Source organism: Callospermophilus lateralis, chromosome 14 (genome assembly GCF_048772815.1).
Source record: "Callospermophilus lateralis isolate mCalLat2 chromosome 14, mCalLat2.hap1, whole genome shotgun sequence".
In the NCBI taxonomy this organism is placed as follows: domain Eukaryota; kingdom Metazoa; phylum Chordata; class Mammalia; order Rodentia; family Sciuridae; genus Callospermophilus; species Callospermophilus lateralis.
In genome coordinates this window covers 96,068,767-96,082,839 of record NC_135318.1, presented here as the reverse complement: position 1 = coordinate 96,082,839, position 14,073 = coordinate 96,068,767, and the positions used below count along the sequence as shown (strand labels likewise).

Here is a 14,073-nt window from a genome sequence, read left to right as displayed (position 1 = left end):
GCTATTCCCAAAGACAAGGACTGGGGAGATTACGGTGCTTACAGCGGGAGACCGCTGCACTTGGCAAGACTGGCATGCCTTCCCAGGCAGGAGAGAGCAGTGTCACAGCTGCACTCCCTCCACCACTCAGAGAAGACATGTCACCAGCTCACACTTCTGCCTTCCTCCTCCCTTGGCAGCAGCAGACTGTCTGCAGCCTGTTTGTCTACAGAAGACTCCGGCTGCCTCACCCTGTGGGAAACCTGAAGACGTGCCCCCCATTTTTATGTACCGGGTGCCTGCTCAAGCTGGTACCGAGTAGGGTGCCCCCTCACACACTGACACAGGCCCAGCCTGTGCCCAGATGTGCAAACGCCAGCCTCGCCCATTCCCTGGCCCTAATAAATGCTAAAATCTTCAAGAAGGGCTGAACCCAGCCAACCTCCCACCAACTTTGGTCCATTGGCACCAACTTTCCAAATGTCTAGGAGAGGGATCTCTCCTCCTCCAAGCAGAAGCACCAGCACCAAGAGGTGAAGATGAGCAGAGGCGTTTCCCAGAGCTTCAGGGGGTCAGCGCTCCTCCTGTTCCTGTGGCCAGGCTGGCTACACAAGAGCCGCTGCCTTCAACAGCATTATTATCACCAGCATCTCAGTCACTGAGAACCCGCTGTTATCAGGAACCATGAGCTAGTTTAGAAGAGACAGTCAACGGGAGCCTTCTTATAAGGAAACTCACTTATTTAAAATCAACATGTCCAGGCAGGTGTGGCGGTCCATGCTTGTAATCCCAATGACCTGGGAGGCCGAGGCAGGAGGTTCTAAATTTGAGGCCAGATTCGGCAACTTAGCAAGGCCCTGACTCAGAAAGGGCTGGGGATGTGGCTCCGTATTAAGTGCACCTGGTTTAATCCCCAATACAAAAAAAAAAAAAAAAGACATTAATATATAAAAATGTGTGTGTGTATATTTCCAATGTACGTTTGTCAGAAACGGAGTAATTCAGTGAGGGTGAGTGTGCTGTCTTATCCAGTGAGCATGCACCCGGAAGCTCATGGGAAGGATGACATGAATGTGCTGTTCACTGGCATCACTTTTGCCATAAGACTCTCACCACTCTCAATGTGACCCTCATCTTTAAAGAAGGGATTTCATCACCTGGCCCTGACCCCTGGACCCAGCTGCAGCTCAGCAGATCCCTCCCACCACTAGGGACCCAGCTCTGCTGTGTTTGTCCCAGGCAGCTGTCAGACCGAGGCCGCACCTGGAAGGGGTTCTCCAGGGTGGTTTTTATTCTGAAGTTGATCCTGCTTGCTTAGGGACAGACCCACCACCTCAGCCCCAGAAGGTGGGCTTTTCAGTGCATCATTGAATTTCGGAAAGAGAACTCTTGAGGGGAGGGATTGGGCATGACATCCCGTTCCCAAGTCCCAGAAAGCCAAGACTGGTAAGCTTGTCTATATGGAACGCATGTGAGAGCTGGCCCCTCGGTGGTCCCCACCCCCCAGTGTCCACACTCCCCACCAAGACCTTCCCCACCAAGACAGACTGCCCTGTGTGACTAGTAGAAATCAGCAGAAGCAACGGATGTCACTTCCCAGATCAGGCTGTGATACGCTGTGGCTCTGCTCTGAGGGTGCTCATGTGTTCCATTTCCCTCCCTCCCTCCCTCCCTACCTCCCTACCTCCCTCCTTCCCCACCTTCCTCCCTCTCTCCTTTCTCCCTCCCCATCTCCCTCCCCCTATCCCTCCCTCATCCCCACCCCTCCTTCCCCCCTGTCCCTCCCTCTCCCTTCCTCTCCCCCCCTCCTTCTCCCTCTCCCTCTCCCTCTCTCCCTCTCTCTCTAGTGTGAGTGTGAGTGTGAGTGTGTGTGTGTATGCGCACCTGCACACACCACTGGCTTTGGGGGCGCCAGCTCTCATGTTGAGGAACCTGTGTAGCCAGGAGCTAGCTCCTGCCATTAGATGACCAGGTGAGCAGGCTCGGAGGCCACTGTCCCAGCCCAGTCACACCCAAGATGGCTGCAACCCCACCCACCATCTTGAAGGCAGGCAGACCTTGAGCTGGCTCCTGAGAGGCCAAATGCTTACAACCTCTGGATAGCCAATGCCAAGGGGTGGTGGCCTTGGACACGGGGGTCCTCTGTGTTCCCTCGTCTTCTACCTTCACTCCCCCTCTGCCCTCTATCCTCTCACACTTTGTCACCTACGTTGTTGTCGTTTTGTTCTACCTTAGACTACTGGAAAGCGAGGCCAGCCTGAGATGGCTGGAGGAGCAGGACCCTCCCCAGGAGGTGGCCTTGGACCTGAGCCTGAGCTACATCTACAAGGTGAGTCAGGCCTCACCCTGCCTGGCTCTGGAGCATCCTTGCACCTCGTGTGCTGGCTCAGCACTGCGGCAGGTGCCCTGCAGCTGCTGGCACCCGTGCGGAGACTGCCCTCCCTGGGCCTGTGCTGCCCCAGGGCCCTAGACCTCATCCAGGCCTCGGTGCTCATTCTCTCCCGCTCCTCTCAGCACGGCCAGAGGGGCTCATGGCGCAAGTCCCTCCTGACCATCTGTCAGGGAACCAGATGCCACAGGCCCTTCTTCCCATATCACATGGCCCCTCCGACCCCTTTCCTTCCAGTTCCTGACACTGTGTGCCCTAGCCCAGCCGGGGGCCTACACAGACGCACACCTCCTGGGCCTGATAGAGCTGCTCTGTCGCGCCAGCCTGGACGTGGGGCTCCGCCTGATGCCCAAGACCGACCTCCAGCAGCTCCTGCTCCTGCTCCTGGAGAACATCCGCGAATGGCCGGGGAAGGTACCCCCAGCGCTGCATCTGACCCCTAGGGCTCTGTCCCTGGGAACCAAGGGTGTCCCCAGAGCACCCTGGATGGGGATGTGTCCCCAGAGCACCCTGGATGGGGATGTCCTGGCCTCCACATTGCCCTTGCCCCCAGGCAGGCTGGGTAACAGGTCAGAATGGAAAGAAGCCCACCAGGTGTCCCCTGTCCCCACAGCTCCAGCCGCTGTGCTGTGCCCTTAGCTGGGTGTCCGACCACCACCACAACCTGCTGGCTCTCGTGCAGTTCTTCCTGGACGTGACCTCCCGGGGCAGGTAGGTGCTTCTCCCCCTAGTGCTCACTCCTGGAGTCCTGTGGACGCCGCATCTTCCCCGCAGCTCCAGGAAGCCTCCTGCCCAATTCCTGAACCCAGCCCCTGCCTCAGGAAGAGAACGAAAAGTGCAACTCACTAATGAGTTCTTTACAACTGGAAGGAAGAAAGAGCCTTTTTTTCTTTTTCCTTTTTAAAACTATTTCTTAGTTGTAATTAGACACGATACCTTTATTTTATTTATTTATTTTTATGTGCTGCTGAGGATCAAACCCAGGTCCTCACACTGCTAGGTGAGCGCTCTACCGCTGAGCCACAACCCCAGCCCCCTGATTTTCTTAACATGTTTTTCTTTATTTTATTTGATATCAAACCCAGGATTACGTAACCTCTGAGCCACATCCTAGCCTGTTTCTTTTTTTTTTTTTTTTTTTTTTTTTTTTGAGGTAGGATCTGGCTAAGTTGCTGAGGCTGTGGAGCCAGATTTAAAATTAGGTAGTCAGTGTAGTTAGGTAAATCGGGTCTAATATTGAATGATGTGGCTCAAGCGGTAGCGGTAGCATGTCGCCTGGCATGCGTGCGGCCCGGGTTCGAGGGTTCGATCGAGGGTTCGATCCTCAGCACCACATACAAAGATGTTGTGTCTGCTGAAAACTAAAAAATAAATAATAAAAATTCTCTCTCTCTCTCTTTAAAAAAAAGATAGCTCATCCCAAAGAAGTGTTAATAAACAGCAAACTTGAAGATGCTGAAGTGTTAATGAACAGCAAACTTGAAGTGCCCAGATTACTTCTTTGGCCCACCTGTGTCCCACCCCTCGGGCCTTCCCACCTACATTCCATCACCGAAAACTATAAAAAGGGGAAACAACCGCTCTTCCACGGATTCCACCTCTTGGGTCCCCTTCTTCCTCTGGGAGAAGTCTTTTCTGCTGTCCTTTAATAAACTTCTATTTTCCACTCTAAACGGAAGCAAGGACACGTCATGGGTCAACAGCGGTAATAGCTGGCTTTGAACTCGCACTCCTCCTGCCTCAGGCTCCCAAGTCTCTGGGATCACAGGCGTGTGTCACTGCACCCAGCTCAATATGGTCTTATTAGCAAAATGCGGCCTTGTATACTTAGCTTCTGCTCTCTTTTCACTGGGACTTCCTCCCCAAACTTTGGTGACAGTTTCTTTCTCTTCATTCAGACCTCAGATGGTCACCCCAACCTGCTGCCTCCCTAACTCTTAGTTCATCTTTCTGTTTTATTTTCTGTTCAGCATTTATCTTTGCCATCAGTTATCTTAATAGAATGGAGGAAAGGTACTTTGCAAATTCTTTTTTTCTTCCTCTGGAGGTACTAGACTGGACCCTGGAGTTCTGCCACCGAGCTAGCTACAGCTCCGGCCTTTGCTTTTCCCATCTTCCAGGCTTGCTGCTGGCACCCTATTTTATAAACTGTTTTCAGATGATAAATGAAGTGAACAGAGGAACTAAGCCCAGGAGATACGGCCCACTAGCTAGGGCTGGGGATATGGCTTAGTTGATAGAGAGCTGGCCTCACATGGACAGGCCCTGGGTTCAGTCCCCAGAACTGCAAAAAGGAGAGACAGAGAGAGAGAGAGAGAGAGAGAGAAGGAAAAGACCCATTGGCCGGACTTGGCCTTGTCTGGCCCTGTCTCTCCACCTTCCTTCTCTGCTTTGGGCCACAGTGACAAGGAGTGCCCTGCCCTGCCCTTACCAGACCACTCCCCATCGCCTCTCCAGGCCTACTCATGCTCAGAGTTTCCCCTGTCCACTCCAGCCTTCTGCAGGCACCTCCATGGTCGCCTGCCTTCGGGCTGCTCCCCTGCAGCCCTCCCAAGGGTGGCTCCTGCTAGCAGGCTTGGAGTTTGCTGCCTCCTCGCACTCAGGGCCCAGCCAGGCATATGCTGTGTTCACAGACCCCCCATCAGGGGTCCTGCTGGGCTCGACTTCAGACTCCTGGCTCCGAAGCTGGTTGAAGGAGAGGAGGCTTTCCACGGTCTTGAGAGGGGAGTTTTGTTCTGTATCTGGAATACTCAGGCTTCTGAAAACTGCCCAGGCCCTCTAGGGGCCTCAGTGGGCATGGTCTCTGCTCAGCCCAGATCCTGGGATTTGTTTGGTGTGAGGAGACGGAGACCAACCTGCCTGCTTCCAGCCTCCCCACCTCCTCCCCTCCCACAGCTCACTTGTGCTGTTGCCTGGGTTGGAACCTGTAGTCCTAGAGGTTCTCCCACCCCCATCATCCCCTTTACCCCCAAATCCTGTGCTTTCTGCCTTTTGAATCATGAACCCTATGTCCTCGTTTACGGTTGCCTCTCCACGTCGACTCTGTGATGGCTGGTACCTGTTCTGGGTCACTCTAAATCAGCTACTTCCTTCCTGCCCTTTCCTGCTTTCACTTCCCTGTCTTCATCTGGAAGGGAGCAGAGGCTTCCTGTCCCTCCTCCCACAATCTGTCTGCAGAGACCTGTTGATACTTGTGATTATCAGCTCTCTGCCTTGCCTTACTCCCTCTGGCCTGCGTGACCAAGTCCAGGTGCCTGAGACCGGTCTCCAAGGCCCATGTGGTCCCACCCAATTTCCCATTTGCTTTGACAGGACCACATTGTTAATGGTTGGTTTTCTTGTGTGTGTATGCGTGTATGTGTGTGTGTGTGTGTGTGTGTGTGTTTTGAACTTCCTTCTTTTTCAGAACTGCATAGTCTTCCCTAATGTATGTGAAACTAAGGTAAAATAGAAGAGATAATTAGTTGGTAGAAAGGAGACATGAAGGAAATACAAGGGAAAAAAATTCCGCAGTACTGGGGATTGAACGCAGGGGTGCTCCACTACTGAGCCACATCCCATCCTTTTTATTTTGAGACACAATCTTACTAAGTGGCTGAGACTAGCCTCAAACTTGTGATTCTCTTGCCTCTGCCTTCAGAGTAGCTGAGATTTCAGGTGTGTGCTTAAGTGAATTAAGTGCCCCTGGGTTCAACTCCTGGTACCAAGAGGGGGAAAAAAGTCGTGCCTACTTTCCAGGCCTGTCACTCCCAGAATCCTGGAAAGGCTGTGAGTCTACCTGTGTACTGGTAGTGAATAAAAAGAAATATGGTATTTTAAGAAACCTGTAATTTAGGGGACTTTCCAGCCCTATCTACCAATCAGGTAATGAAGGCCATGAGGCCTCAGGACCTGGAGACTGACCACACCACCATAAACTGTCTTGACGTCACCAGACTGACATCAGCCTGCCCACCTTCCAGACCTCCCCTCTCCACGTCTCCTTTAAGGAGAGGTGGCAGCGTGATGCCACCTGAGCTTCAGAATACAGTGTCCCTGTGTGAAGGGGGCTCAGGACCCACTCTGCCTTCCTCGGGGAGGGCTCTTGGGTGTAACGTGGACTCGGGGCATTCCTACCCAATCTTGGTCCTGCTTGCAGGGCATCCTAGCTGAGGAGAAACTTCCAAGCCCCCTCCCAGCACGGCTCCCCCTGCTTCTCCTTACCCCCTGGTTTCTGTTCCTCCCGTCTGGTGTTCTTGGCCAGAACTCGCCCTCTTCCGTAGACTCAGGGCCGCATCCGCCAGGTCTGCCCCTTCAAGGCCTGCAATAAACGGACCTTGGGGAGCCGATAAAGAGCAGAACTGGGAGCCCACAGGCATCTCAAGACGGCCTGCGTAGGGCAAGGCGATAGCTCAGGGGTGGAGGACTTGCCTATCACGATCCCCGGCACCAAAGACAAGACAGAGGGTTGTCACATTGCCCTTGAATCTGCAGTCCTCCTTTTCTCCCCAAAGACGTCTCACTCAAGGTGGCCACGTTCCCCTTCCCCTGGACATGTAGATACTCCTTGTCCTTGCCCCCAGAGGCGGCTCTTGAGATGGCCGCATTCTCCTTTCAGAGTGTGTCTACTTTCTGGGTAACCCTCTGTCTGGCCTCCAGCCTGCGCCAGGTGCTCTTCACTTGTAAGCCAGACACCACGGGTCCTGTCTCAGATCCCCCTTGTCTGCAGAAGCTCCTCGGAACCATCTTCTCCCAAGACAAAACCGGCCCTCCCATGACTGTCCTTGTGCACGAGTTTGGGGCAAACATCTTTACAAGATACCTCCTTAACGGAAACTGCAGTCCTGTCCTATGCACATTTAACGTCTGGCCTCCAGGGAGAGCTGGGCCGGCTGGTACTACTGGCCAGGTGACCACCACAGTGCCCGTGGCCCCTGTTCTCCCTCACGCTGAGTATTCTCAGTGTTAGTCACCCACCGTGGTCACAGAACACGGTCTGTGGTTCTGGTTATGCTGATGGCAGTGAAATGGATTCTCTCTTCTTGTTTATAGGTGGCATTTTTCAATGAACCAGGATTTTTTTTTTTTCCTCAAAATTTTTTTTCTTTCAGTGCTGGGAATTGAACCCAGGCTTGGTGCATGCTAATCACATCTTCTAGGACAGATCTGTCTTTTCAGGAAAATGGCATGAATGAATTACAGAGGTGACTGGGCGTTTTGCACAATTGAATGCTTGCCATGAATAGGAAGGCCTTTCCCTCCCTGAGACCACAAAAAAAGTCTTATTTTTTCCTTTCAGTACCTACTGACAGGAGGTTGTTCCTATCTTACTCCCAGGTGGAGTCAGTTTTTCCTCATTGTGAGACAAGGACCTAATTTCAGTTTTTTCTTTCACTCCCGAAGTAAGACACAATACAGTGTGTGTGTGTGTGTGCGCGTGCACATGCGTGAGTGTGTGTGTTAATAATCTGTAGTTTCCCAAGATATTTAAAGTTTCCTTTGTCGTATCCCAGATTTATGAGTTTCTAGCCACATTAATCTGTGACCTGGAGAACCAATGTCTTGAAGGGTCTCTTTGTAGCACTGGTCCCTTAAAGGCCAGGGAGTGAAGGCAGGAAGGGGTGACCTTCACTTTCAGACAGACAGGTCAGCAGGGTGATGCCCTGGGCCACGGTCTTCACTAGAAAAGAGGGTTCCTCAACTGGATGAAGTTGCTTATGTAGAAATGTTATTTCTTTTCCAATAGATAAAGCATTCAAGTCTATAAAATTCAGAAGGTACCAAGGAGTAGCTAGATGCTGAAAACGAGCCCCCCACTGGGCCACCGTGTTGCTGTGCCTGTGCCCTGCGCGCTCGGCTACTTCCTGTGAATTCTTTCCTCTCCAAGGTGTCTTGGTCGTCCTTCCAGACTGGGCCTGGCTGTCTTGCCAGCCGTACAGGGAGCTCAGCCCCCACTCTGCCTGCAGGCCAGTGTGGGTGGAGCTTGTTGGCTTCCTTGTTCTGCCCTGGTTGGTGGCTGCCCTACTGGGCTCAGTGCCCAGACTGACCCCAGGAAGAAGGGCGGCTTGTTGTGTGAGGGGCTGTCACACTCAGTCCGCTCCATTCGTTAAGCACAAAGCAGGAACTCCCACTGACATTAGTGCGTTTGTGCGACACCCCCAGCCCCGTCCTGTTGATCAAGACTTCATGCAGATTTAGGGAAGCGTTGAACTTAACCGTGAAAAATGAAAGTAAACAGGAGAGCAAGCCATCTGAAATGGGGCCAAGGAAGAGGAGGCTCCTGGAGGGAACTCTGCTCCAAGAAGGTGGCCCCCGGGGCAGCTCTGAGGAGCTGTGAGAAAGAGCAGAGTGCCACTGGAGCTTCCATCCCGGCCTCCAGCGTGTTCCCATGCCCAGAGCAGACCCCTGCAGCCACACGCAAGAGCCCTCAGGAGGAAGGGGAAGCCTGGCTGAAAGCTGATGTTCCTGGACTTCAGGGACAGGACCCGCCTCCCTCACCATCTGTGACTGCTGATTAGCCTGCTGCTTCGCCATGGCCTTCAAAAAGAGGGGAAGAGAGAACCAGCTTACACAGACTACCTAGTCAGGTGGAAGGGTGGATGGAAGCTTCCTAAAACAAGTCACAAATCTGGGTCTTACTAAGCTGCAATCCTCCTGTCTCAGCCTCCCAAATCTCTGTGATGATTACAGGGTACACCAAGGCTCTAGTAAGGAGAGCAATATTTCTTCTAGAATCAAATAGTGGCCCAAGGGCACTGAAGCGTCAGATCTTGGAGTTGCTATCTGAAGGCCTCCAGCTGTGGCAAATGAGGCTCAGTCAACCCCCCCACCCCTGTAGGAGGACACCCCACCATTGTGCTGGGAGATGTGCAGATGGGGCCTCCAGGCCCCAGAGGATCTCTACAGGTGGGAGGGCTTCTGGGAGATGGGGGCAGAATGCTTGATGTGTCCCTCACAACCCAGGGATGCTGTGTGTACACTTACTTAGAAAAGGACACTGGTTTCTAGGAGTCCTATGAATAAATCTTACTAGACAGCCTAGTTTGTTTTTTACAGGTTAGCTAGAACCACAGTCTGAAGGGACAGTGGAGTGCACATGTCTGGGTGTCCTCTGGTGTTTAATGAAGCTATAATCCAATCCCGGGGAACATTATCGGAAATGTGGGCTGAAAGTTGGTAGAATTAGGTGAATTATCAGAGTCCACCTGCTGGGCAGGCCCTGTGGCCACCCTGAGGCCCACCTTCACTGATGGGTCAGCCAGGGCAGAACCAGGGTCTTGGATGAGGCCATTAGTGGAACACTGGTCAGGTTCACAGACAGCAGGACTATAACAGACAGCAAAGGGGAGGTCCCAGAGGTCTCAGCTGATCGTGATGATGGGCCGAGTCAGGAGAAGAGCCCTGCACAGTTAGGAACAGGATCTGGGGAATGGGGTTGGACAGCAAGAGGTATGAAAAAAGACGGGCTCGAGCTATCCACTGCTTCGCCTCGAAGGGCTGCCAAGAAAAGGAGCTCCGACCTCCGGCCTCCGGCAGAGCGGTTCAGTTAAGCGGGACAACACCTCAGGGCCATCGGAGGATACAAAGGAAAAAGGCCAGAAGAGGGAAAAGACGGGCTCTTGCGCCTGGAAGGGGGTGGCCTCAGAGCACAGCAAGGGCTGTTATAGATGTGGAAGCCCAGCCTGGCAGTCCCAGGGCTCGGAACCCAGAAGCTCAGGGGAGAAACCCACAAGGACAGATCTTTGTAAATAAAACGTGAGAACAGTTTTCTTCATGGAGTCCAAAAATGGACGGGGCTCTCGACAGATGGGAGAGGTCCTTTGCTGAGACGAGCACTCGGTGGGGGTGCGGCAAAGGGGGTGAAGTGGACAGCTCTGCAGGCAGGACGGGGGCCTCGCGGGTGCCCAAGCCTGAGTTTCTGTGTCTTTACCACAATACCGAGGAGGGGGTTGGGTGCCCTTGACCTCGGGTATCTTTTGTCTACTTATAATATGCATGAAGGAAAGTTCCCACAGGTAGATAATCAGTGTACTGGCAAAGGCAACCTGTGTGCTGCCACTCAGCCACAGGACAAAATATTCCCCCCTCTCCAGAAGCCCCCTTGGCCCTCCTGGGCACCCTTGCACAGGAAGCCACTTTCCTGTGCTCTTGCACTAGGCAGACTTGTTGGGCCTGTTCCTAAACTCTCCTCCTTGTGGAGCTAGGCAGCACCAGGTCTTGTGTCTGGTGACCTGGGCTCAGGTGGTGTTTGGGACAGCCCTGGGTTCCTGTGAGTGGTTCTGTAGATAGATGATAGATCCCCTGCCTGGGTTGGTGGCCGACTCTGTCCTATCCTGCTGTCTGTCCTGCTGTCTGTACTATGACAGTGCCGACTCAAGTGGGTGACTGAACTCTGTGGTGGCCCTGGACTTGTAGATGTGCAGCGGATGGGAGCACAGACCACTGGGGAGGTCAAGGTCACACCAACCTGTGAGCCCGAGCCCTGGTCCTTCCTGCCAGGGCAGCACAAGCTGATATGCAAGATAGAAGATTCCAAATGAGGGACAAGGAATGGCGGCATGGCAGTGTCTAGGAGGGACGAGAAGCAGCATAGAAATGCAAGTCTAGCAGTCACCCTGAGGCCAGGCCTTGGGCCGCATGTCTGCTGCTGCTTCCTGAACTGCCCTAGAGACGCACAGAAAAGGCACCCTCACTTTTGACTGCACCCCTCTGGTCTCTTAGGGCAGTTCAGTCTTGGCAGGGCCTGGCTCCCCTGGGAGAGGTGACTTTGGGGCAGGGACACCAGGGGCTGTACCCAGCCTTCTTTACCTGACATTCCAGTCAGTGTCACACGGGTCAATGCCTTTGCCTTTCTGGGTGCCCCTGCAGGGATCCTAGCCCAGTGTCTTTTGTGGGAAGTGCAGGGACAGCACTAGACTGGACAGAGTGCCTGCATCATCTCTGCTCTGAGCTTAGAAAAGCCGTTTCCAAGTTTCCTCGCACCTTAGGCTCCTCTGAATGCTAGTCCAGTGTCCTGGTCTTTGGGAAGCCCTGAGGACAGAGGGTGGAGGCCTGGCCTGAGCCTGCAGGCGGGAGCTCTTTGCCCTTGTATGACAGTGCTAGGAGGGTGCCAGTGGCTGATGCAGCCTTTGCCCTCCTGGTGTGAGTTCTGGGGAGCCTTGCCAGGTGGGGTGGGGCAGTTTCTGGGGGAGGAAGGTCCCTCAGCCAGCCCTCTATTTGCCCCTGCTCCAGTGGGCTGGTGGTGAGCCTCTTCTTTCCCTCCTCTGAGTAAGCTTAAGTGGCTCCCTGCCTTCTCCCCACTGCTCTGGGTGAGAACTGAGGGTGTGGGACGCTGTGGAGAAGCTGGGCGGGCGGTCAGGAGGACAGGCGGTGGGCAGGTGCTGGCGGGGACAGCTGGTGCGCTCTGGTGCAGCTCCTTGGCACCCACTCACCCCCTTGGTGCAGTTTCTGGATCGCAGTCCTGGCCTGACCCACCCGGCCGCCTCTTCCCTTCTGGCACCACCCCCAGCACTGCTGTGCTGCCTGCCAGCTCGACTCCCCCCAAAGGCCCCTCCCTACCCGCAGCGGGTGACGGAGCTCTGCTCAGGCCTGGGCTGGGGATTAATGAAGCCCAGATGCAGGACTCCTGGCAGAGCGGCAGCAGCAGCACGGAGGGGCCATTTACCTCCCACCGTGCTCTCAGCCCAGCTGCTGCCGGCTCCCGGGAACAGCTGGAAGGCAGGTTCTGGCTGATGGGGGGGGGGGGGGAGCGGCTGCAGGGAATGGAGCTGGGATCTCTGTGGGGCACACCATGGCTCAGCCCAGGTGGGTCAGGCCCCAAACTGATCACTGTCAGGTCGTCACGGTTGTCAGATGCAGTGCAGGTGTCACTGGGGACAGGCATGCTACAAACTGTCCCCCTTCACTTGTCTAAAGTCCAGGTTTAACAGGCAGCCTGTATTTTGATTTGCTGACTCTGGGAGCCTGGCTCCCCTCCCAGGTGCATGTCTTTTCTACTTCAGGTTTTTATTGAAGCACAGCGTACATGGAACAGAGCACAGACCATGAGGCGTCGTGACTGTGGGTGTTCACATGTCACACGCATGACACCAGCACCCTGCTCTAGAAAGGCCCAGGACCCAAACCTGCCCAGCTGCTGGAATCTGCCCAGAAAAAGGCCAGAAGAGGGAAAGAACACTTCTGTTCTTAGGTGTTGGGCTGTGAAGATGGCCCGTGTTGCTGGAGGTCGTCACAGTTCGTTCATAACTGTGACTCCTAGAGATTTACCCAGGGTGCTTCTGCAGCTGGGAACATTCCAGTATCTCAGTTTTGGTATTATATACCTAGGAGCAGGATCACTGGGGGAGCGGGCGAGTATCTCTGGTAAATCTCCAGATGGCTTTCCTAGTGGCGCCTGCATCCCACCAGCACCCCACCAGCCGGGGGCCTCCTGTCTCCACACAGCCCCCTGCCATGGAGCGGAACCGCCCGCTGCTTTCTCTCTCTCCTAACCCAGAGCCTCTGCTTTGTTGATCTTTCTGGCTTTCCTGACTGTTTCCTAAAAAGTCAACACTGTCCCCTTGACTTTCAGACCCCACATTAGGGTCACTGGTCCCAAGCTGCCCAGCCTCAAGGGAGCTTTGAGGACGCTGATTCTGCCTCTGTCCCCACCACCAGGGACAGCAGTGGCTCTGGGGAGTTGCTCTGGAGTCTTCAGTGCTGGTCAGAGAGTGGCCAGGTTTATTCCTGGCTCGCCAAGTCCTTCCTTAGGGAACCACCGCCTCCAGGTACCTCTCACGCCTCGCTGTAGCCCACGTTTGTCCTTGGTTTCTTCATGATGTCATTCTGCAGTGTGGCTAAGGATGCCGGTAGGGTCCCTCCAACAGCGTTGTTACCTGAGGGTATTTGTCCCCTAAGAAATCAGTACTAGTTCACGCACTTTTCTGTCACGTTTCATCTTTTAGACCTTTCATTTGGTGGTGGTGGCTTTCCTCAGGAACTGAGGACCATGGTAGGACCATCGCCCAGCATGCATGAGGCCTTGGGTTTGATCCACAGCATCAAAAAAATCCATTTCAATAGTTAACAGCTGCAGCCCCTGGGGACACATGGAGGGATGTTGAAGGTCATAGCCTCATGGGTGACAAGGCACAAAGCATCATGGCCTTGGGAGTTCGTGTGGGAGAATGGCTCACCCCAAACCCCTGTCTGGGGGCCCTCAGCCCTGCATCACCTCACCCCTTTTCAACCCATCGCCACTCTGGCCCATCCTCTGCTCTCCACGTCCCTCCGCTCTTCTTCCCTGGAGCTCAGGGACCCATGGAAATCAGAGGTCCAAATGTCAGCATGTGAAGGCCTGATGGGGCGGGGATGGGGTGTCCACTCCTCAGGAGGGACCGCTGTTGGCTCCATCCTGGCGGAAGGCTCCTCACTGCTGTGGCTGACTGCAGCCCAGGGACTGTTCTGCTCACAGTGGGCTCGCAGACCAAATGCTCCAGGGCTGGTGGCCCCAGGCACCATTGGCTCTGGGCCTTCAGGGCTCTCCTCACCTCCTGTCTCTGCTGGCCTCCCTCTGGCTGCTTATTTAGGCTGTCCCACCAGGACACATGATGGCACTGGCAGTTGCAGGTCACCTCTTGCCACCTTAGCTGCTCTCTGGGAAGCACAGGCTCCGCTGACACTCCAGGGATGGGGCACTCCCAAGGCCACCCTGGGAACCAGGGTGGGAACCAGAACAGATCAGGGGT

The 14,073-nt window shown here is 54.4% G+C and overlaps 1 protein-coding gene across 6 annotated transcripts in view; it reads left to right on the top strand.

The window, feature by feature from the left end:
- Fam178b (family with sequence similarity 178 member B) overlaps window positions 1-14,073 on the top strand; it is an 82,889-nt gene that overhangs the window by 43,237 nt on the left and 25,579 nt on the right. For 3 of the 6 annotated variants that reach the window (XM_076833388.2, XM_076833386.2, XM_076833387.2), the window contains 3 exons: window positions 2,215-2,308; window positions 2,606-2,782; window positions 2,982-3,079. In XM_076833388.2, coding sequence (XP_076689503.1) covers window positions 2,215-2,308; window positions 2,606-2,782; window positions 2,982-3,079 — 369 coding nt within the window. Of the gene's footprint in view, window positions 1-2,214; window positions 2,309-2,605; window positions 2,783-2,981; window positions 3,080-11,577; window positions 11,656-11,956; window positions 12,069-14,073 lie in introns of those variants that run through there. The other 3 variants (XM_076833389.2, XM_076833391.2, XM_076833390.2) reach the window with 3 other exon arrangements.